The sequence below is a fragment of the Carcharhinus amblyrhynchos genome, unplaced genomic scaffold (assembly GCF_965287045.1).
Source record: "Carcharhinus amblyrhynchos unplaced genomic scaffold, sCarAmb.v2.hapA chromosome_1080, whole genome shotgun sequence".
Classification (NCBI taxonomy): Eukaryota; Metazoa; Chordata; class Chondrichthyes; order Carcharhiniformes; family Carcharhinidae; genus Carcharhinus; species Carcharhinus amblyrhynchos.
The window spans coordinates 17,168-41,459 of record NW_027650820.1 but is presented as its reverse complement, the minus strand read 5'-3'; the positions used below and the strand labels follow the sequence as shown (position 1 = coordinate 41,459).

Sequence of the window (24,292 nt, the reverse complement as noted above, 5' to 3'; positions counted from 1 at the left end):
GAAGGATGGCTGTGTCTGAAAGGATAGGTGGCCCCCATGAAGATCAGCACTGGCTTTACAAACATCGATCAACACTCGGAGAAGGTGTAAAGTTACAGCTTCATACCTCATCTGGATCCAATACAGATGTTTCATACACTAAACCCTTCATTCCTCGCATACCACCGTACACCTAAAGGGGGAGGAATAACAAACAAGTCAATAAAAATACCAAAGAAAATTACAGCACACACACATGGGGACTGACTGACGTCAAATCACAATCCTGGAACAGGAACAGGAACCAGGGTAAGGACGGCAGATTTCCTTCCCTAAAGGGACACCAGTGAACCAGATGGGTTTTTCCACCAATGGGTCATCAGTAGATTCTCAATCCCAGATTTTTTTTTTATTGAATTCAAATTCCACCAACCGCTGTGGCGGGATTCGAACCTGGGTCCCCCAGGACATTAGCTGAAGTTTCTGGCTTAGTGACCTACTGATAATATCATGAGGCCATCACCTCCCCTAATGAATTATAGGACATGCTTAATCAAGGGCAGCACAGTGGTTACAGCACAGAGGACCCAGGTTCAACTGTGGCCTTGGGTCACTGTCTGTGCAGAGTTTACAAATTCTACCCCGTGTCTGTGTGGGTTTTCTCCGGGTGCTCCAGTTTCCTCCCACAGTCCCAAAGATGTGTAGGTTAGGGTGGATTGGCCGTGCTAAATTGTACCTTAGTGTCCCAAAGATGTGTAGGTTAGGGTGGATTGGCCGTGCTAAATTGTACCTTAGTGTCCCAAAGATGTGTAGGTTAAGGTGGATTGGCTGTGCTAAATTGTACCTTAGTGTCCCAAAGATGTGTAGGTTAGGGTGGATTGGCCATGCTAAATTGTCCCTTAGTGTCCAAAGATGTGTAGGTTAGGGTGGATTGGCCATGCTAAATTGTCCCTTAGTGTCCCAAAGATGTGCAGGTTAGGGTGGATTGGCCGTGCTAAATTGTCCCTTCGTGTCCAAAGATGTGTAGGTTAGGGTGGATTGGCCGTGCTAAATTGTCCCTTAGCGTCAGGGAGATTAGTTGGGTAAGTACGTGGGGTTGCAATAATAGGTCCTGAGCGTGATTGTAATCAATGCAGACCTGATGGGCCAAATGGTCTCCTTCTACACTGTCGTGATTGTACTATTTTGTTCATAGAGCTATCAATATCAAATGGTAAAACCTCAATAAATATTGACGCTTTGGGCCCAGAGGGAGCACGTGGGCTCTCACAGTCAATGCTCTCAGCAATCAGCACTAACCTCGCGTCACTTGTCCCCGCGTTACCCGAGAATCACTTCAGTCCTCCTCCCTACCCACTGCCCTCCACCCTGCTCCCCCACCCCCTCTCCCTCCCCCACCCAGCACCCCATCAAGCCATTCCAGACACCTCCGCAGACAGAAAGGCAGTCACTCCGTACCATGTCGACACTAATTTGCCCGATAACCGTTTTGCCGTGCTGTTGTTTGAAAGCCTTGATTCTGGACTGCTCTTTGGGGATGAGGTCAGCAAGAATTTCCTTCAAATTCTGGAAAGACAAAAACAAGTGCCTGGTAAAGGTACTGCACAACACAGGCACCGACCCTCCACAAACTCCCGCAGGGCTATCCCCGAATCTCCCAGCGCAGAGGACGTTCCCACCTCCACCTCCCCCCCCCCACCCCCCACCGTGGGGACAAATCTAGAACGAGACGGAGGGGCAGGGACTCTACACAAAGGGTCATGAACGTAGCCCAGTCCCATCACACAAACCAGCCTCCCATCCATTGACTCCGTCTACACTTCCCGCTGCCTCGGGGAAAAGCAGCCGGCATGATCAAGGACCCCCCCCGCCCCCCTTCCACGCACCCCGGACATTCTCTCTCCCACCCTCTTCCGTCAGGGAAAAAGATACAAAAGTCTGAGGTCCCGTACCGACCGACTCAAGAACAGCTTCTTCCCTGCTGCTGTCAGACTTTTGAATGGACCTCCCTCGCGTTAAGCTGATCTTTCTCTACACCCTCGCTGTGACTGTAACGCTACATTCCGCACCCTCCCCTTTCCTTCTCTATGAACGGTATGCTTTGTCTAGCGCACAGGAAACAATAATTCTCACTGTATCCCAATACACAGGACAATAATAAATCAAATCGAAAGATGGAGGGAGAGGGGCAGAGAAGGGGCGAGGGAGGGAGAGGGGCAGAGAAGGGGCGAGGGAGGGAGGGGGGCAGAGAAGGGGCGAGGGAGGGAGGGGGGCAGAGAAGGAGCGAGGGAGGGAGGGGGGCAGAGAAGGGGCGAGGGAGGGAGGGGGGCAGAGAAGGGGCGAGGGAGGGAGGGGGGCAGAGAAGGGGCGAGGGAGGGAGAGGGGCAGAGAAGGGGCGAGGGAGGGAGAGGGGCAGAGAAGGGGCGAGGGAGGGAGAGGGGCAGAGAAGGGGCGAGGGAGGGAGAGGGCAGAGAAGGGGCGAGGGAGGGAGAGGGGCAGAGAAGGGGCGAGGGAGGGAGAGGGGCAGAGAAGGGGCGAGGGAGGGAGAGGGGCAGAGAAGGGGCGAGGGAGGGAGAGGGGCAGAGAAGGGGCGAGGGAGGGAGAGGGGCAGAGAAGGGGCGAGGGAGGGAGAGGGGCAGAGAAGGGGCGAGGGAGGGAGAGGGGCAGAGAAGGGGCGAGGGAGGGAGAGGGGCAGAGAAGGGGCGAGGGAGGGAGAGGGGCAGAGAAGGGGCGAGGGAGGGAGAGGGGCAGAGAAGGGGCGAGGGAGGGAGAGGGCAGAGAAGGGGCGAGGGAGGGAGAGGGGCAGAGAAGGGGCGAGGGAGGGAGAGGGGCAGAGAAGGGGCGAGGGAGGGAGAGGGGCAGAGAAGGGGCGAGGGAGGGAGAGGGGCAGAGAAGGAGCGAGGGAGGGAGAGGGGCAGAGAAGGAGGGAGGGAGGGAGAGGGGCAGAGAAGGAGGGAGGGAGGGAGAGGGGCAGAGAAGGAGGGAGGGAGGGAGAGGGGCAGAGAAGGAGGGAGGGAGGGAGAGGGGCAGAGAAGGAGGGAGGGAGGGAGAGGGGCAGAGAAGGAGGGAGGGAGGGAGAGGGGCAGAGAAGGAGGGAGGGAGGGAGAGGGGCAGAGAAGGAGGGAGGGAGGGAGAGGGGCAGAGAAGGAGGGAGGGAGGGAGAGGGGCAGAGAAGGAGGGAGGGAGGGAGAGGGGCAGAGAAGGAGGGAGGGAGGGAGAGGGGCAGAGAAGGAGCGAGGGAGGGAGGGAGAGGGGCAGAGAAGGAGCGAGGGAGGGAGAGGGGCAGAACACACTGACACAGAGACTCACCGTTGAGGAACTGGCATTTCTTGCAGCAACTACAATGCACGCAATGTTCTGTAAATGACAAAGTTAAAAATAAGTAAAAGTAAAGTTTATTTATTAGTCACAAGTCACATTAACACTGCTATGAAGTAACTGTGAAAGTCCTCTGGTCGCCATACTCCAGTATCTGTTCGGGTTACACCGAGGGAGAATTTAGCATGGCCAACGCACCCTAACCAACACATCTTTCGGACTATGGAAGGAAACCGGAGCACCCGGACAGCGCCCACGCAGACACGGGGAGAACGTGCAGTCTCCACACAGACAGTGACCCCCGAGCCAGAAAGGGAATGTTCACTGTGGGCTGATGTTTGTCGACAAGCAGGGATATTCACCACCAGAGGGAGCGTGTCACGAGAGTAGAGGGGTCTGCATCGATTCCCTCCGGGTGCTCCAGTTTCCTCCCACAGTCCAAAGATGTGTAGGTTAGGGTGGATTGGCCGTGCTAAATTGTCCCTTAGTGTCCAAAGATGTGCAGGTTAGGGTGGATTGGCCGTGCTAAATTGTCCCTTAGTGTCCAAAGATGTGTAGGTTAGGGTGGATTGGCCGTGCTAAATTGTCCCCTTAGTGTCCCAAAGATGTGTAGGTTAGGGTGGATTGGCCATGCTAAATTGCCCCTTAGTGTCCAAAGATGTGTAGGTTAGGGTGGATTGGCCGTGCTAAATTGTCCCTTAGTGTCCCAAAGATGTGTAGGTTAGGGTGGATTGGCCGTGCTAAATTGTCCCTTAGTGTCCCAAAGATGTGTAGGTTAGGGTGGATTGGCCGTGCTAAATTGTCCCCTTAGTGTCCCAAAGATGTGTAGGTTAGGGTGGATTGGCCGTGCTAAATTGTCCCTTAGTGTCCCAAAGATGTGTAGGTTAGGGTGGATTGGCCGTGCTAAATTGTCCCTTAGTGTCCCAAAGATGTGTAGGTTAGGGGTGGATTGGCCGTGCTAAATTGTCCCTTAGTGTCCCAAAGATGTGTAGGTTAGGGTGGATTGGCCGTGCTAAATTGTCCCTTAGTGTCCCAAAGATGTGTAGGTTAGGGTGGATTGGCCATGCTAAATTGTCCCTCAGTGTCCCAAAGATGTGTAGGTTAGGGTGGATTGGCCGTGCTAAATTGTCCCTTAGTGTCAGGGGAACTAGCTAAGATAAATGCATGGGGTTATGGGGATAGGGAATGGGTGGGATTGGGCTCGGTGAAGCCCAATGGGCTGAATGGCCTCCTTCTGCACTGTAGGGATTCAATGGATTTGACCAAGTGCAGTCAGAACAGGAGCAACACCATAAAGCGTTGGAGAAAGCAGGCCATTCGGCCCGTCGAGTCTGCTCTGCCGCTCAATGAGATCGCGACTGCTGTGATAGCCCTCAGCTCCCACTTCCCACCTTATCCCCTCGCTGATTACAAACCTCCCACAGCCTCGAACGCACTCGGCCGCACAGCCCCCTGCGGTGAAGACTTCCACCGATATTTCTGCCTTTGACGGGGCAACCCCTTTATCCTGAGACTGAGACCCCCATGTCCCAGAGACCGAGACTCTGCAGCAAAAGGGGGAAATGCCCCCCCTGCCGCTGCATACTCCCCACCATCCAAATCCTTTAAAGGATTTTACTTAGTTTCGGGGCAACTCTTATCCTCCACAATATCTTTTTGGAGCAGTGCTTGGTATTCACAACAATTTAAACTAATTCTCAACCACCTCTTCCCACGGTTAAGAATCCACTTGGGGGTTTATTGCTGTTGGAGTCTCTGCAGTATGATCTGGAACACTCCAATGTTCCCTCCCTATTTTCTCCCACCCTGACAAATCCCTCACGGAGGTTTACAGCATGGAAACAGGCCCTTCTTGTCCATGCTACACTTTTTCTTTTAAAACCCCTAAACTAATCCCAATTGCCCGCATTTGTCCCACATCCCTTTATACCCACGTAACGATCTAAACGCTTTTTAAAAAGACAAAATTGTCCCCGCCTCTACTACTGCCTCTGGCAGCTCGTTCCAGACACTCACCACCCTCTGGGTGAAAAAAATTGCCCCCTCTGGACCCTTTTGTATCTCTCACCCTCTCACCTTAAACCTCTGCCCTCTAGTTTTAGACTCCCCTACCTTTGGGGGAAAAGATATTGACTATCTAGCTGATCTGTGCCCCTCATTATTTTATAGACCTCTATAAGATCACCCCTCAGCCTCCTACGCTCCAGAGAAAAAAGTCCCAGTCTATCCAGCCTCTCCTTATAACTCAATCCATCAAAAGTCCCGGTAACATCCTAGTAAATCTTTTCTGCACTCTTTCTAGTTTAATAATATCCTTTCTATAATAGGGTGACCAGAACTGCACACAGTATTCCAAGTGTGGCCTTACCAACGTCTTGTACAACTTCAACAAGACGTCCCAACTCCTGTATTCAATGTTCTGACCAAAGAAACCAAGCGTGCTGAATACCCCGTTCAACTTGAACTGGTTTCCAATACCTCATTCTGCAACCTGGAGAGAATATCTATTTCCTCTCTACACACTGTTGCTGTTCTGTGTGGAAATATCACCTCAAGTTAGTATCAGGTGTGCGAGGGAATACTCTCCATTCACCTGGATGAGCACAGTCCGACAACACTCGAGAAGATCGACACCATGTGGGACAAAACAGCCCCCATTTGGCGCACTACCACCCCCCACACCTTCAACATTCACTCCCTCCATCACCGACACACTGCAGCAGCAGTGTGCACCAACTACTGGATGCACCGCAGCTCCTTCGACAGCACTGTCCAAACTCGCCATCTCTACTACCTAGAAGGACAAACGGATGGGGCAACAGCAGAAGTATGGGGAACACCACCACCTGCAAGTTCCCCCCTCTGAGCACCACCACACCACACAGCCTGGCAACACATCAGCCGTTCTTCCGCTGTGGCCAGAGTCAAAATCCTGGAACTCCCTCCCTAACAGTGCCGTGGGTGTATCTACACCACACACACATGGACTGACTGAAGTCCAATCACAATCCAGGAACTCCCTCCCTGACAGCGCCGTGGATGTACCTACACCACATGGACTGACTGATGTCCAATAACAATCCTGGAACTCCCTCCCTAACAGTGCCGTGGGTGTATCTACACCACATGGACTGACTGATGTCCAATTGCAATCCTGGAACCACCTAACAGTGCTGTGGGTGTATCTACACCTCATAATCATAATCCTGGAACTCCCTCCCTAACAGCGCCATAGATGTACCTACACCACACACACATGGACTGAGTGACGTCCAATAACAATCCTGGAACTCCCTAACAGCGCTGTGGTTGTACCTACACCACATGGACTGACTGACGTCCAATAACAATCCTGGAGCTCCCTCACTAACAGCACTGTGGGTGTACCTACACCACATGGACTGACTGATGTCCAATAACAATCCTGGAACTCCCTAACAGCGCTGTGGTTGTACCTACACCACATGGACTGACTGACGTCCAATAACAATCCTGGAACTCCCTCCCTAACAGCACTGTGAGTGTACCTACACCACACACACACACACACACACAGGGACTGACTGATGTCCAATCATAATCCTGGAACTCCCTCCCTAACAGCGCCATGGATGTACCTACACCACACACACATGGACTGACTGATGTCCAATAACAATCCTGGAACTCCCTAACAGCACTGTGGTTGTACCTACACCACATGGACTGACTGATGTCCAGTAACAATCCTGGAGCTACCTCACTAACAGCACTGTGAGTGTACCTACACCACACACACACAAGATCCGTGGCGGGTTCCAGGAGGCAGCACACCCACCACCTTTTCGAGGGGCAATTAGGGATAAGCAACAAGTGCCAGCCGAGCCTGTGACGCCTACATCCTGTGAACAGCCAGCAATCCCCAGCATCAGAGACTACGGAAGGAAAAAATTAAGTTCAATGAAAGCTGCCCTTATCCGATAAGGCTTCAAAAGGTTCCTCCCTTAATTGCTACCTTCAAGTCCACAACTTTCCCGGATTAAACTGAACGCACGCTCCCTCCCACTGGTAACATTTTTACTTCTAACCCAACCTCCCTCTCTCTAGGGATCTGTACATACTGGCCAAGGCTGGAGATGTGTGCGTGTGTCGAGCAGGCAGGAACATCAAGGGACAAACAGGCCTGTTCTCCAGAGGACAGAGGGAGGTACCCTGGACCAGTCCGTGTTATTTTTACGTCTGGTTACTCACTCAGGAATCCCACTGTCCTTAAATCCTAAACCTCTCCCAGCTGTAACACAGCTCGCATGAGAATAACGGCAGCAGGCTCAGAGGGGGGAGGAGACGGCCTGCTTAAGTTACACAAAGGGGAACTACAGGCCCTGCTCAACCGCACACAGATTGAGGACTCTGGATCTGTACTCGACGGAGTTCGGGGAGGGGCGGAATCCTCATCGAAACTTACAGAATACCGAACGGCCCCTGGGTAGGGTGGACGCGGGGAGGATGTTTCCATCAGTCGGGGAGACTGGGATCCGAGGGCACAGTCTCAGAGTAAAAGGGACAACCCTTTAGGACAGAGACGAGGAGGAATTTCTTCAGCCGGAGGGTGGTGAACCTGTGGAATTCATTGCCGCAGAGAAGGCCGGGTCATATTTAAGACAGGGATAGATAGGTTCTTGATTGGGGAAGGCGATCAAAGGTTACGGGGGGGGAAAAAGGTGAGGGAACGGGATTGAGAAACTCGTCAGCCCTGGCAGGGCAGACTCGATGGGCCGAACGGCCTCGTTCTGCTCCTAGATCTTACGGTGCGAGCGAGGGGGCGGCGACGTCGAAGGGGTACACAGTTGCGTTCCGAGGTCAGCGAGGCTCACGGCTCAGGCCACCGTTCTGAGAAGCGGCCCTGGGACCTGCGCACAGTCACTGCGTCACTCAGGCTTGCTCTGTCACACGGTGGGTTAGCACTGCTGCCTCTCAGTGCCGGGGGACGCGGGTTCGATTCCAGCCCTTGCGGAGCTTGCACGTTCTTCCCCGGGTCCGGGCAGGTTTCCTCCCACAGACACAAACAACACAGGAACAGGCCCTTCGGCCCTCCAAGCCTGCACTGGCCGTGCTACCCTAACTAAGGTAATAAAACAACGCATTGCCCTTAGTCGATCTGTATCCCTCTATCTTCTCCCTATTCAGGAACCATCGGGATGCCTCCCAAATGTGGAGGATGCGCCTGCTTTCCACCGTCTCCTCCTCCGGCTGCGCGTTCCAGGCACCCACCACTCTGAAAAATTTCTCCCTGAAAATTTCCCCTCTCACCTTGAACCTGTGCCCCTTGTAATTGACACTTCCACTTTTGGAAAAAGCCTCTGACTATCCACCCTGTCTGTACCCCTCATCGTTTTGTAGACCTCTATCAGGTCTCCCCTCAGCCTCCGTCTCCCCGCTGGAAACAATCCCAGCTTGTTCGACCACTCCTCATAGCCAACGCAGCTTAGGATGATTGGCCACGGGTCCAAAGACACGCAGGTTAGACGGATTGACCATGCTAAATTACCCCTTGGTTTCCAAAGGCTAGGGGGAATAGCAGGGTAAAACTGCGGGGTTAGGGGGAAACGGCACAAAGTTGTGACTAATGATTCACAGGCAGGTGCGCTCCCCCACCTAAAAGGGGGTTACAGAGATAGGGAGGGGGTGTAGGGGGCTGGAGGAGGTTACAGAGATAGGGAGGGGGTGGAGGAGGTTACAGAGATAGGGAGGGGGTGGAGGAGGTTACCGAAATGAGGATGGTATATAGGGGCTGGAGAAGGTTACAGAGATAGGGAAGCGGTGTACGGCAACTGGAGGTGATTGAGATAAGGAGAGGGTTTGGGGGCTGGAGGTTACAGTGATAGGGAGGGGGGTGTAGGGGGGCTGGAGGAGGTTACAGAGATAAGGAGGGGGGTGTAGGGGGGCTGGAGGAGGTTACAGACATAAGGAGGGGGGTGTAGGGGGGCTGGAGGAGGTTACAGAGATAGGGAGAGGGGTGTAGGAGGACTAGAGGAGGTTACAGAGATAGGGAGAGGGGTGTAGGAGGTTACAGAGATAGGGAGAGGGGTGTAGGAGGACTAGAGGAGGTTACAGAGATAGGGAGAGGGGTGTAGGAGGTTACAGAGATAGGGAGAGGGGTGTAGGAGGACTAGAGGAGGTTACAGAGATAGGGAGAGGGGTGTAGGAGGTTACAGAGATAGGGAGGGGGTGTAGGAGGTTACAGAGATAGGGAGGGGGGCTGGAGGAGGTTACAGAGATAGGGAGGGGGTGTAGGAGGTTACAGAGATAGGGAGGGGGGCGTAGGAGGTTACAGAGATAGGGAGGGGGGTGTAGGAGGTTACAGAGATAGGGAGGGGGCGTAGGAGGTTACAGAGATAGGGAGGGGGGCGTAGGAGGTTACAGAGATAGGGAGGGGGGTGTAGGAGGTTACAGAGATAGGGAGGGGCTGTAGGAGGTTACAGAGATAGGGAGGGGGTGTAGGAGGTTACAGAGATAGGGAGGGGGTGTAGGAGGTTACAGAGATAGGGAGGGGGTGTAGGAGGTTACAGAGATAGGGAGGGGCTGTAGGAGGTTACAGAGATAGGGAGGGGCTGTAGGAGGTTACAGAGATAGGGAGGGGGTGTAGGAGGTTACAGAGATAGGGAGGGGGTGTAGGAGGTTACAGAGATAGGGAGGGGGTGTAGGAGGTTACAGAGATAGGGAGGGGGTGTAGGAGGTTACAGAGATAGGGAGGGGGTGTAGGAGGTTACAGAGATAGGGAGGGGGTGTAGGAGGTTACAGAGATAGGGAGGGGGTGTAGGAGGTTACAGAGATAGGGAGGGGGTGTAGGAGGTTACAGAGATAGGGAGGGGGTGTAGGAGGTTACAGAGATAGGGAGGGGGTGTAGGAGGTTACAGAGATAGGGAGGGGGTGTAGGAGGTTACAGAGATAGGGAGGGGGTGTAGGAGGTTACAGAGATAGGGAGGGGGTGTAGGAGGTTACAGAGATAGGGAGGGGGTGTAGGAGGTTACAGAGATAGGGAGGGGGTGTAGGAGGTTACAGAGATAGGGAGGGGGGCTGGAGGAGGTTACAGAGATAGGGAGGGGGGCGTAGGAGGTTACAGAGATAGGGAGGGGGTGCAGGAGGTTACAGAGATAGGGAGGGGGTGCAGGAGGTTACAGAGATAGGGAGGGGGTGCAGGAGGTTACAGAGATAGGGAGGGGGTGCAGGAGGTTACAGAGATAGGGAGGGGGTGCAGGAGGTTACAGAGATAGGGAGGGGGTGCAGGAGGTTACAGAGATAGGGAGGGGGTGCAGGAGGTTACAGAGATAGGGAGGGGGTGCAGGAGGTTACAGAGATAGGGAGGGGGTGCAGGAGGTTACAGAGATAGGGAGGGGGTGCAGGAGGTTACAGAGATAGGGAGGGGGTGCAGGAGGTTACAGAGATAGGGAGGGGGTGCAGGAGGTTACAGAGATAGGGAGGGGGTGCAGGAGGTTACAGAGATAGGGAGGGGGTGTAGGAGGTTACAGAGATAGGGAGGGGGTGTAGGAGGTTACAGAGATAGGGAGGGGGTGTAGGAGGTTACAGAGATAGGGAGGGGGTGTAGGAGGTTACAGAGATAGGGAGGGGGTGTAGGAGGTTACAGAGATAGGGAGGGGGTGTGGGAGGTTACAGAGATAGGGAGGGGGTGTGGGAGGTTACAGAGATAGGGAGGGGGGTGTAGGAGGTTACAGAGATAGGGAGGGGTGTAGGAGGTTACAGAGATAGGGAGGGGGTGTAGGAGGTTACAGAGATAGGGAGGGGGTGTAGGAGGTTACAGAGATAGGGAGGGGGTGTGGGAGGTTACAGAGATAGGGAGGGGGTGTAGGAGGTTACAGTGATAGGGAGGGGGTGTAGGAGGTTACAGAGATAGGGAGGGGGTGTAGGAGGTTACAGAGATAGGGAGGGGGTGAGGAGGTTACAGAGATAGGGAGGGGGTGTAGGAGGTTACAGAGATCTCTGCATCAGTGTTTGACGACACTGGCAGCTCCCAGCATTCCAGCACCCACAGACAGCTGAAGTGACCGAGACAAGGGCTGGCAGCACCACCCGGAGCTTACTTTTCCCACATCTGCTGCCGTCACTCAGCAGGCCAGCGCAGGAGCTGTGAACAAAGCCCACCTCGCCACCAGCGCGCGCGCACACACACACACACACACACACACACGGGGCATTTTAAACATCAGTCACCGAGGCAGGGGGTGACCCGACTGCACCAGAACAGCGTTTCCTGAGCGAGTTATTCTGGCGTTCTGTCACTGCCCACAGGGCACAGACAGACACACCCTACCCTACCCATTCACCCAGCTCCTGCTTCAACCCCCCTCCTCTGTCTGTCGGCGCTGAACCACACTGGCTGTTGCAACCATAAAAACCAAAGAACAGTACAGCACAGGGACAGGGCCTTCAGTCCTGCTGCACTGATCACGCTGCCTGCCTAAAGTAAAACCATACATTTCCTTACTGTGCTCACCCCAGTCCAACACCAGCATCCCCACATCTAAACTAAAGAGAGTTACAGCACAGGAACAGGCCATTCGCCCCTCCATGCTGCCTGACTGAATTAAAACCCCCTACCCCCCCGGAGACTGTATCCCTCTATTCCCATCCTATTTATGGATTTGTCCAGACTCCCCTTAAAACTCACTATCGTATCCGCTTCCACTCCCTCCCTCCGGCAGCGAGTTCCAGGCACCCACCACCCTCTGTGTAAAAAAATCTGCCTCGTACATCTCCTTTAAACCTTGCCCCTCACACCTTAAACCTGTGCCCCCCTAGTACTTGACCCTTCCACCCTGGGGGAACAAGCTTCTGACTATCCACTCTGTCTCTCATAATCTTATAGACTTCTATCAGGTCTCCCCCTCAAACCTCCATCACTCCAGTGAGAACAAACCAAGTTTCTCCAACCTCTCCTCATAGCTAATGCCCTCCAGACCAGGGGCAACATCCTGGTAAATCTTTTCTGTACCCTCTCCAAGTCTCCACATCCTTCTGGTAGGGGGCTGGAGGTTACAGAGATAGGGAGGGGTGCAGGGGGCTGGAAGAGGTTACAGAGATAAGGTGGTGGTATAGGGGGCTGGAGGAGGTTGCAGGGGGCGGAAGGGTTACAGACATAGGGGTGTAGGGTGCTGGAGAAGGTTAGAGATGTGAGGGGTGTTGGGGAGGTTACAGAGATAGATAGGGATGGGATGTAGGATGCTGGAGGTGGTTACAGAGACAGAGAGGCAGTGTAGGGGGCTGGAGAAGGTTACAGAAATAGGGAGGCAGTGTAGGGGGCTGGAGAAGGTTACAGAAATAGGGAGGCAGTGTAGGGGGCTGGAGAAGGTTATAGAGATAGGGAGGGGGTGTAGGGGGCTGGAGAAGGTTACAGAGATAGGGAGGGGGTGTAGGGGGCTGGAGAAGGTTACAGAGATAGGGAGGGGGTGTAGGGGGCTGGAGAAGGTTACAGAGATAGGGAGGGGGTGTAGGGGGCTGGAGAAGGTTACAGAGATAGGGAGGTGGTGTAGGGGCTGGTGGAGGTTACTGAGATAGGGAAGGATATAAGGGCTGGAGGAGGTTACCAAGAGACAGAGGGGGGAGATGGTGAGACAGAGCAGGAACTGAGCGAGCGAGCTGAGTTTGACTTTAGATATTGAGATAGTAATGAGCACTCGGTTGCCTCCCAGATTAATTTATTTCCAGCCCCCCGAGTGTGTGCATTTTAACTTTACAATGACAGGGTCAGCTGTCACACTGGGGTTCTCTCTCTAGGCCAGGCTGGGGCTTTTAAAAATAGCTTCTGAGCTGCCTACAAACTCAACAATGGGGCCAGGCGAATCTGTGCTCTGTCAGTGAATCCGGGCTCGAGTTAGCAGTAGCTGTTGGACTGGGTCAACACTCAAACTAAACTTCAGCCTTGCAGAGGGATCCTCTACACCCCCAGTTACAAAGACATGGCGTTGAACTGCTGTTTTACCCCAGTGGAAGGCGATGAAGGGACATAGTTACAGATGCCCCCCCATAGAAAGCATCCTTTCCGGATGTATCTCAGCTTGGTCTGGGCTCCTGCTCTGACCAAGACTGCAAGGAACTACAAAGGGTTGTGTGTGTGAACATAGCCCCGTCCCATCACACAAACCAGCCTCCCATCCTATAATTACAGCATAATCAAGGACACTCCCACGCGCCCCGGACATTCTCTCTTCCACCTTCTTCCGTCGGGGGAAAAAGGTACAAAAGTCTGAGGTCACGTACCGACCGACTCAAGAACAGCTTCTTCCCTGCTGCTGTCAGACTTTTGAACGGACCCACCTCGCGTTAAGCCGATCTTTCTCTACACCCTCGCTGTGACCGTAACACTACATTCTGCACCCTCTCTCCTTTCCTTCTCTATGAGCGGTATGCTTTGTCTGTACAGTGCACAAGGAACAATACTTTTCACTGTATCCCGATACACGTGACAATGATAAATCAAGTCAAAGTATATCAAAGGCCCTTCTCCCCATCTCTGTAACCTCCTCCAGCCCCCCGACACCCCCTCCCTTCCTCTGTAACCTCCTCCAGCCCCCCTACACCCCCTCCCTACCTCTGTAACCTCCTCCAGCCCCCCTACACCCCCTCCCTACCTCTGTAACCTCCTCCAGCCCCCCTACACCCCCTCCCTACCTCTGTAACCTCCTCCAGCCCCCCTACACCCCCTCCCTACCTCTGTAACCTCCTCCAGCCCCCCCCTACACCCCCTCCCTACCTCTGTAACCTCCTCCAGCTCCCCTACACCCTCTCCCTATCTCTGTAACCTCCTCCAGCCCCCCTACACCCCCTCCCTACCTCTGTAACCTCCTCCAGCCCCCCTACACCCCCTCCCTACCTCTGTAACCTCCTCCAGCCCCCCCTACACCCCCTCCCTACCTCTGTAACCTCCTCCAGCCCCCCTACACCCCCTCCCTACCTCTGTAACCTCCTCCAGCCCCCCCTACACCCCCTCCCTACCTCTGTAACCTCCTCCAGCCCCCCTACACCCCCTCCCTACCTCTGTAACCTCCTCCAGCCCCCCTACACCCCCTCCCTACCTCTGTAACCTCCTCCAGCCCCCCTACACCCCCTCCCTACCTCTGTAACCTCCTCCAGCCCCCCTACACCCCTCCCCTGTCTCTGTAACCTCCTCCAGCCCCCCTACACCCCCTCCCTGTCTCTGTAACCTCCTTCACTATAGGCAGCTGAAGGCATGCTAGGTAGAGTTGTGGAGTTCCCCTCCCTAAATCTCTGGCTCCTGGCCCCCACACCACCCTAACTGCAATCCATGATATAATAATGGACTGAATAATGCAATCCACGATATGATAAAAACACTTCACACATTAGGTCAGCGATTGATTGCTTCAGAGAGGTGAGGCAGGCTGCGTGACACAGCCCATCAATGATTCAGCCTGGGCTCCGTTCACCTTTGGCACCCTCTGCGCTGTCATATTTGCTCGCTGGAGTGTCCTGGAAAGTCAGTGTGACCACTCCTCCAACACAACAAGGCTGCCAAATGTCTCGCAGTGTCACTACAACCTCCTGACTGGGGAAAATCAACTACACTATAAAAAGAATGCCACTCTGACAGCTTTGGCACAGAGAGTGCTGACATCCCCTTTAAACATTCACCAGAACAACAGGCTCCGATGCAGTTAAAAGTCTGAAAATTAGGTGCGAGATCCAGGCGCTAACTGCATCTTTTATTCAATGACTTTGTCAACAGCCCATCGCCCTCTCGCCGACATTAGGGAGGCGAGGGTGAGGGTAGATTACAGTCTGGAATTACCTCTGCCCGCAAGGCTTACAGAACCCCCAATCTGCAGGCCCTCCCTCGATAACATTCAAACAAATGGCCCATCGAGTCTGCACTGACCCTCTGATACAGCATCTTACTCAGCGCCCCTCTCCAGCACCATACACCCCCTCCCTGTCTCCGTAACCCTCTCCAGCCCCGTACACCCCCTCCCCATCTCCGTAACCCTCTCCAGCCCCATACACTCCCTCCCTATCTCCGTAACCCTCTCCAGCACCCCCCTACAACCCCTCCCTATCTCCGTAACCTCCTCCAGCCCCCCCACACCCCCTCCCTATCTCTGTAACCTCCTCCAGCTCCCCCCACACCCCCTCCCTATCTCTGTAACCTCCTCCAGCACCCCCCTACAACCCCTCCTTATCTCCGTAACCCTCTCCAGCCCCCTACACCCCCTCCCTGTCTCCGTAACCCTCTCCAGCCCTATACACTCCCTCCCTACCTCTGTAATCTCCTCCAGCACCCCCCTACAACCCCTCCCTATCTCCGTAACCCTCTCCAGCCCCATACACTCCCTCCCTACCTCTGTAATCTCCTCCAGCACCCCCCTACAACCCCTCCCTATCTCCGTAACCTCCTCCAGCCCCATACACTCCCTCCCTATCTCCGTAACCTCCTTCAGCCCCGTACACTCCCTCCCTATCTCTGTAACCCCCTCCAGCCCCCCCTACACCCCTCCCTATCTCTGTAGCCTCCTCCAGCCCCCCCACACCCCCTCCCTATCTCTGTAACCTCCTCCAGCTCCCCCCACACCCCCTCCCTATCTCTGTAACCTCCTCCAGCACCCCCCTACAACCCCTCCTTATCTCTGTAACCTCCTCCAGCCCCCATACACCCCCTCCCTATCTCTGTAATCTCCTCCAGCACCCCCCTACAACCCCTCCCTATCTCCGTAACCTCCTCCAGCCCCCTATACCCCCTCCCTATCTCTGTAACCTCCTCCAGCACCCCCCTACAACCCCTCCCTATCTCCGTAACCCTCTCCAGCCCCGTACCTCCCCTCCCTATCTCTGTAAACTCCTCCACCCCCCCACACCCCCTATCTCCGTAACCCTCTCCAGCCCCGTACCTCCCCTCCCTATCTCTGTAAGCTCCTCCACCCCCCCACACCCCCTATCTCCGTAACCCTCTCCAGCCCCATACATCCCCTCCCTATCTCTGTAACCTCCTCCAGCCCTCCCTCCCTATCTCTGTAACCTCCTCCAGCCTCCCCTACACCCCCCTCCAGCTCCCTACACCCCCTCCCTATCTCTGTAACCTCCTAAAGCCCCCTACACCCCCTCCCTATCTCTGTAACCTCCTCCAGCCTCCCCTACACCCCCCTCCAGCTCCCTACACCCCCTCCCTATCTCTGTAACCTCCTAAAGCCCCCTACACCCCCTCCCTATCTCTGTAACCTCCTCCAGCCTCCCCTACACCCCCCTCCAGCCCCTACACCCCCTCCCTATCTCTGTAACCTCCTCCAGCCCCCCCTACACCCCCTCCCCATCTCAGTAATCTCCCCCATTTCCCTGACCCCACACATTTACTGTGGTCAGTCCACCTAATCTATGCTTCTTTGGACTGTGGGAGGAAACCCATGCAGACGCAGGGAGTATGGGCAAACGTCACACAGTCAGCCGAGGCTGGAATTGAACCTGGGTCCCAGGGGCTGTGAGGGGGCAGTGCTAATCACTGTGCCACCGTGTTACCCAATCTGAACCACCTGATGTACAAAAACTATCACCACCTTCCTCGCAGACCTTTGCGCTGTGGACTCAGGGTTTAGCCAGATACTCCCCCTCAAATCCCCAAAGTCTCCGCATGTCGCTCCCCTCTCTCTCCACCTCTGGCCACAATCCACACACACACCTGCCCACTCCCCCCAGGTTCCAAACTAGCCACCTCTCAGTACTCTATGAACGGTATGCTTTGTCTGTGTGGCACGCAAGAAACAATATTTTTCGCTGTAAATTAGTACGTGACAATAATAAATCAAATCATATATTAAGTTGATCTTTCTCTGCACCCCAGCTGCGACTGTAACACTACATTCTGCACCCTCTTCTTTCCTTCTCTATGAACGGTATGCTTTGTCTGTATAGCGTGCAAGAAACAATACTTTTCACTGTAAATTAATACATGTGACAATAATAAATCAACTATTAAGTTGATCTTTCTCTGCACCCTAGCTGTGACTGTAACATCACATTCTGCACCCTCTCCTTTCCCTCTCCTCTATGTACTCTATGAACGGTATGCTTTGTCTGTATAGTGCGCAAGAAACAATACTTTTCACTGTATCCCAATACACGTGACAATAATAAATCAAATTATAACTTGATCTTTCTCTATACCCTGTGACTGTAACACTACATTCTGCACCCTCTACTTCCCTTCTCTACGAACAGTACGCTTTGTATAGCGCGCAAGAAACAATAATTTTCACTGTAAACTAATACATGTGACAATCCCACCCTCCCCCTCTCACTCTCCACAGGAGTATTGGTGGTGGTGGCAGCGGTGGTGGGGAGGGCATGGCAACAGTGGTAAGTCACGACGCTCGTGTCAAAGAGCCGGCACAGACGTGATGAGCCGAGTGGCCTCCTGTTGAGCCGTAACGGCTCTGGGAATCTGGTTCAAGGTTGCGATGAGCTGAGGGACAACAAACACTGGCCTGCAGCGGCCACATCCCACAGACGATTAAACAGAGAGAAAAAAAAAACTTCCGAAGGCAGGTTGGGAAAGTTGCCCAATCTTTGCACTGGATGCTAAAGTCTAATTGTGGTGTGAACCCCACGATAAGCTTTCACTCACTCAGCCAGGGCTGTACAAAGGGAGCTGGATACGTGAAGCCACACTCTGCGATAAACTGAAAACGCTGATAAGATTTGAAAACCAACTTTAGCTCAATGCTTGCTGGGTTATATAACCAGCCTCAGACACGAGCTCTCTCTCTCTCTCCTTCACTCTGGAGGACTCAACCACCTTGTAGGATGGGATTGTCACATGTATTAGTTTACAGTGAAAATTATTGTTTCTTGCACGCTATACAAAGCGTACTGTTCATAGAGAAGGGAAGTAGAGGGTGCAGAATGTAGTGTTACAGTCATAGTTAGGGTATAGAGAAAGATCAAGTTATAATTTGATTTATTATTCTCGCGTGTATTGGGATACAGTAAAAAGTATTGTTTCTTGCGCACTATACAGACAAAGCATACCGTTCATAGAGTGCATACAGGAGAGGGAAAGGAGAGGGTGCAGAATGTGATGTTACAGTCACAGCTAGGGTGCAGAGAAAGATCAACTTAATATTTGATTTATTATTGTCACATGTATTAATTTACAGTGAAAAGTATTGTTTCTTGCATGCTATCAGACAAAGCATACCGTTCATAGAAAAGGAAAGAAGAGGGTAATGTTACAGTCACAGCTGGGGTGCAGAGAAAGATCAACTTAATATTTGATTTGATTTATTATTGTCACGTACTAATTTACTTGTTAGTGTCACAAGTAAGGCTTACATTAACACTGCAATGAAATGACTGGGAGAATCCCCTAGTCACCACACTCCAGCGCCCGTTTGGGTTGCACTGAGGGAGAATTTAGCGGCACGGTAGCACGGTGGGTCAGCACCGCTGCTTCACAGCTCCAGGGACCTGGATTCGATTCCCGGGGCCTCGGGGTCACTGTCTCTGTGTGGAGTTTGCACATTCTCCTCGTGTCTGCGTGGGTTTCCTCCGGGTGCTCCAGTTTCCTCCCACAGTCCAAAGATGGGCGGGTTAGGGTGGATTGGCCATGATAAAAAGTTGCCCCTTAGTGTCCAGGCATGTGTAGGTTAGAGGGATGAGTGGGTATAATATGTAGGGATATGGGGGTAGGGCCTGGGTGGGATGGTGGTCAGTGCAGACTCGATGGGCTGAAGGGCCTCCATCTGCACTGTAGGGTTCCTATGATCTATGATAGAATCCCTACAGTACAAAAGGAAGCCATTCAGCCCATCTAATCTGTACCAACCACAATCCCACCCAGGTCTTACCCCCAGAACGCTATGTATTTACCCTGCTAATCACCCTGACACCAAGGGGAAATTTACCATGGCCAATCCCCCTAACCTACACACATTTGGACACCAAGGTTCAATTCAGCACAGCCAATCCACCTAATCTACACATCTTTGGACTGTGGGAGGAAACCAGAACACAGGGAGGACGTGCAGACTCCGCACAGACAGTGACCCAAGCCGGGAATCGAACCCGGATGCCTGGCGCCGTGAGGCAGCAGCGCTAACCACTGTGCCACCCACATCAAGCCAACGATAATAAAGCTACCGAACCAATGGTTAAAACCGACATGTGACGGACGGTTAAGTGGGAATCTCTCAGTAACTGCGTGCAGCTAAAAGCCAGTAATTCAAATGGCATTGGTTAGCTCTGCCTGCAGTGAAATGGACAGTGAGAAGGGGGGGGGAGAGCATCGGGGAAGGAGAAACAAAAACTAAAAGATCCACAGCACTCAAAGGATAGACTGATCTAGACCAGCAGAGTTGGACATATAAAGGGCAGGAAAAAAAAAAGGGAACTTGGTGCATGCTTCCTGGTCCGGGAGACTGAATTATTTGTGTAGGACACGGGCACGTCATTAATCCCAACTGGCCGATATCCACCAGCGTAGCCCGACACTCTCCCTTTAACTCCATCTTCCCCCGGCTTCCCGGCTCAACAACTTCATCTCCCCCCATATCATTCCTCTCTCCCGCGTGCGTTTATCCAGCTACACGAACCCCCCCCTCCCCTAAACACATCAACACTATTCACCTCAAATGGGGGAGCGAGTCCCACATTCTCCCCCCCAACTCCGTGGAAGTGAGTCCCACATTCTCCCCCCCACCGTGGGAGCAAGTCCCACATTCTACCACCCCCCACCCCCCCCCCCCCCACCAAATACCTCCTCTAGGAGGGAGTCCCACATTCTCCCCCCCCCCCCATTCCCTCTACGGGGACAGGGGGTAGATTTAATAGTGACTGTTTCATACCAATGGCCCCCTAGTCACCTCCCTCCCAGCCAAAGTAGCGACGCACACATCTCCTGAATGAATTTTTTAAAATTGAAAGAACTTTCTGCCAGGTCTCACCCCTTTCTCAGGCTTCTCTTTTCCAGAGCCAAGAACCCCCCGCCTGTTCAGTCTTTCCTGATCGGAATACACCCTCGTGAATATTTCTTCATATAAAAACCATCAGCGCTCCAAGTGGCTGAATAACACATCAGAGGCTGGAGTAGGCAGTAGGTGAAGCTCAGTCTCTCTCTCCTTCCTGTCAGAACTTGCTGGTCCGCCCAAACAGGATTCCCAAATATTCTCAATGGGAGACAAAGATTTAAAGAGGCTTCCTCTGTCTCCTGAAGCGTCCCACATCTGGAGCGCGTCGGCACAGTATCTCAGACCCACACACTCCCCTCCCACACACTCCCTTGCTCCACATTGACTGATGGGTGGGCTGGGGTGGGGTGGGGATGGGTGGCCACAGAATTGGGCCAAGTGTTTGTGGACACCCCCCACTCCATCCTTCCACTCCCCCTATCCAATCCCCCTCCCCTCCTCCGTTCCTTAAACTCCACCCCCATCTAATCCTCTCTAAAGCCTACCCCCCCCATGCCATTTCCTCATCCCCTCCATTCCTCCCCTCACTCCTCCTCCATTCCTCCCCTCACTCCTCCTCCATTCCTCCCCTCACTCCTCCTCCATTCCTCCCCTCACTCCTCCTCCATTCCTCCCCTCACTCCTCCTCCATTCCTCCCCTCACTCCTCCTCCATTCCTCCCCTCACTCCTCCTCCATTCCTCCCCTCACTCCTCCTCCATTCCTCCCCTCACTCCTCCTCCACTCCCTCACACCCCCCTCACTCCTCCTCCATGCCCTCACACCCCCCCGTCCTCCCCCACTCCCCCCTCACTCCTCCTCCACTCCCTCACACCCCCCCTCTGTCCTCCCCCACTCCCCCCTCTGTCCTCCCCCACTCCCCCCTCACTCCTCCTCCACTCCCTCACACCCCCCCTCTGTCCTCCCTCACACCCCCCCTCACTCCTCCTCCACTCCCTCACACCCCCCCTCACTCCTCCTCCACTCCCTCACACCCCCCCTCTGTCCTCCTCCACTCCCTCACACCCCCCTCTGTCCTCCTCCACTCCCTCACACCCCCCCTCTGTCCTCCTCCACTCCCTCACACCCCCCCTCTGTCCTCCTCCACTCCCTCACACCCCCCCTCTGTCCTCCTCCACTCCCTCACACCCCCCCTCTGTCCTCCTCCACTCCCTCACACCCCCCCTCTGTCCTCCTCCACTCCCTCACACCCCCCCTCTGTCCTCCTCCACTCCCTCACACCCCCCCTCTGTCCTCCTCCACTCCCTCACACCCCCCCTCTGTCCTCCTCCACTCCCTCACACCCCCCCTCTGTCCTCCTCTCCACTCCCTCACACCCCCCTCTGTCCTCCTCCCACTCCCTCACACCCCCCTCTGTCCTCCTCCACTCCCTCACACCCCCCCTCTGTCCTCCTCCACTCCCTCACACCCCCCCTCTGTCCTCCTCCACTCCCTCACACCCCCCCTCTGTCCTCCTCCACTCCCTCACACCCCCCCTCTGTCCTCCTCCACTCCCTCACACCCCCCCTCTGTCTCCTCCACTCCCTCACACCCCCCCTCTGTCCTCCTCCACTCCCTCACACCCCCCTCTGTCCTCCTCCACTCCCTCACACCCCCCCTCTGTCCTCCTCCACTCCCTCACACCCCCCTCTGTCCTCCTCCACTCCCTCACACACCCCCCTCTGTCCTCCTCCACTCCCTCACACCCCCCCTCTGTCCTCCTCCACTCCCTCACACCCCCCCTCTGTCCTCCTCCACTCCCTCACACCCCCCCTCTGTCCTCCTCCACTCCCACACCCCCCTCTGTCCTCCTCCACTCCCTCACACCCCCCCTCTGTCCTCCTCCACTCCCTCACACCCCCCTCTGTCCTCCTCCACTCCCTCACACCCCCCCTCTGTCCTCCTCCACTCCCTCACACCCCCCCTCTGTCCTCCTCCACTCCCTCACACACCCCCCCTCTGTCCTCCTCCACTCCCTCACACCCCCCTCACTCCTCCTCCACTCCCTCACACCCCCCCTCTGTCCTCCTCCACTCCTCACACCCCCCCTCTGTCCTCCTCCACTCCCTCACACCCCCCCTCTGTCCTCCTCCACTCCCTCACACCCCTCCCCTGTCCTCCTCCACTCCCTCACACCCCCCCTCTGTCCTCCTCCACTCCCTCACACCCCCCTCACTCCTCCTCCACCCCTCCTCCCACCTCCTCCCACTCCACCCCCTCCTCCCACACCACCCTCATTCCTCCACTCCCTCATCCTCCTCCTCCTCCTCCTCCCTCCACTCTGAGGCCTACAGGTTGAGGCTCCTTTACCCTCTCCCTCCCCTCTGAGTGAGTGTGTGTGTTGCGCCGTGGAGAGGGTTTATGTGGTAGACCCCCACCCCTCCTCCGCTCACCCCCTCTCCTCGCTTCCCCCCCCCCGCTCACCTTGCCGCTCCTCAGCAGCCTGCCCGCCGCTCTCTGGGCTCCCAGCAGGGACATGTCGCCGGCCACAAGGTTGTAGAGGTCTCTGTCTCTCTCTGTGTGTCTGTCTGCGGGGAGGGAGGGAGGGGGGGGAACCCAGGGCGCATGCGTCACCCCCGGGGAGGCGGGCCTCCCTCGTCGTCACCAGGGCAACCGCCACTCCCATTGGTCAGCCCGCCGCGGCATCCGGTCCCGGCCCCGGCTCCCATTGGCTATCCCTGCCTTCCGTCAAGGTCCGCTGCCGCCCCCTCCTTCCCATTGGTCGAGGCGCCGGCTGTCCTCCATTCCATTGGTTAGGCTGCCCGTCGTTCAGCGGTGACGTTTCAGCTCCCGCTCGCCTGGCCTCTCATTGGTCATCACGTCAGCAAATCGCCCTCCCATTGGTCGCATCCCATGTCAATCAGAGATCGCGCTCTTGTACCCGCCCATCGTGCGTCTCATTGGGCATCACGCCGGCTACTCGCTCTCCCATTGGGTTCACTACCTGTCCCGCTCCCACTCATGGCGCTTCTCATTGGTCGTCACGCCGGACACTCACTTAGCCATTGGTCCAGTTCCCTGTCAATCAGTGATGACGATTGCTCCCGCCCACCACACCTCTCAATGGCCATCACGCCGGTCGATCGCATGCCCATTGGCAGCGTTATCTGTCAATCAATGAATGCGTTCTCTTCCCCTTGCTCCCGCCCACCGCGCCTCTCATTGGTCGCCGCGCCCTCCTGCTCGCCTCTCCATTGGTCAACCTCTGGCTAATCCGCTCTTCCATTGGCGAATTGAGACGTCTGTCAAAAATGCGCGCCCACCCCTAAGAATGCCCCGCCCCTCCCTCGTTCCCCGCCTAATTGTCACCGCTCTGACAGCCCACAGTCTATTGGCTGGCATCCTCATCAATCAGATCCGGGTGACCAACCAGAACCCTAGCCCCGCCCCCCTAGATGCGCCCGCCCACAGCCCCAATCCTATTGGCTGGCGCCGCCACCCTCCGCTCTCCTATTGGTCTCCGTGGCGACAGCCGGTCTTCCCATTGGCTGACGCACACGTCAATCAGACGGAGCGGCGCCGGCCGGCTGGGACAGTGCCTGCTGGCCCTCCTTCGGTTTGTTCGTTCGTGTGCGGGGGAAACCCCCCTCGCTAAATTTTGCTCGCCCGTCTGCCATGTGTGTTTGGAGGGGTTTGGCGCTCCCCCCAAAATCTCTGACCTCTGAGAGGTACACCATGCGAGGACCCTCAGGCAGCTGTGTAGACAGCCCTCTGGGCATTAACCCTGTCCTGACCAGGGCAGAGCCACTTGACAATGCCAAGCTCAAGGGCACAGTGGAGCCTGAATGACCCTGTCCAATGCTGCATTGCAAATCAGTGCCCCCCCCCCCCACTCCCTGCTTTTGGCCAAAATTGCAATGTATTTGCAAAATTAAATCATTGAATTGATCTAATTTATTACTGTCACACCACAATGAACTTAATTAATTAAGGTCCACATCTCCCTGGCCCTGCACTCAATCCTGGAACACCTCGATAACAGGGACACCTATCTCAGACTCCTGTCTATTGACGACAGCTCAGCCTTCCAACACCATCATTCCCACGAAACCC

General features: G+C 55.0%; 1 protein-coding gene across 1 annotated transcript; it reads right to left on the bottom strand.

The window, feature by feature from the left end:
* Nucleotides 1–106: 106 nt before the first annotated feature.
* On the bottom strand, nucleotides 107–22,766 carry cs (citrate synthase; the record flags this gene model as incomplete). Its single annotated transcript, XM_080184973.1, has 4 exons — nucleotides 22,664–22,766; nucleotides 3,289–3,336; nucleotides 1,438–1,545; nucleotides 107–172 (listed from the first exon to the last, which is right to left on the bottom strand). Coding segments are annotated over exons 1-4 (276 nt in total), but the record flags the coding sequence as incomplete, so codon positions are not given.
* Nucleotides 22,767–24,292: the final 1,526 nt, after the last annotated feature.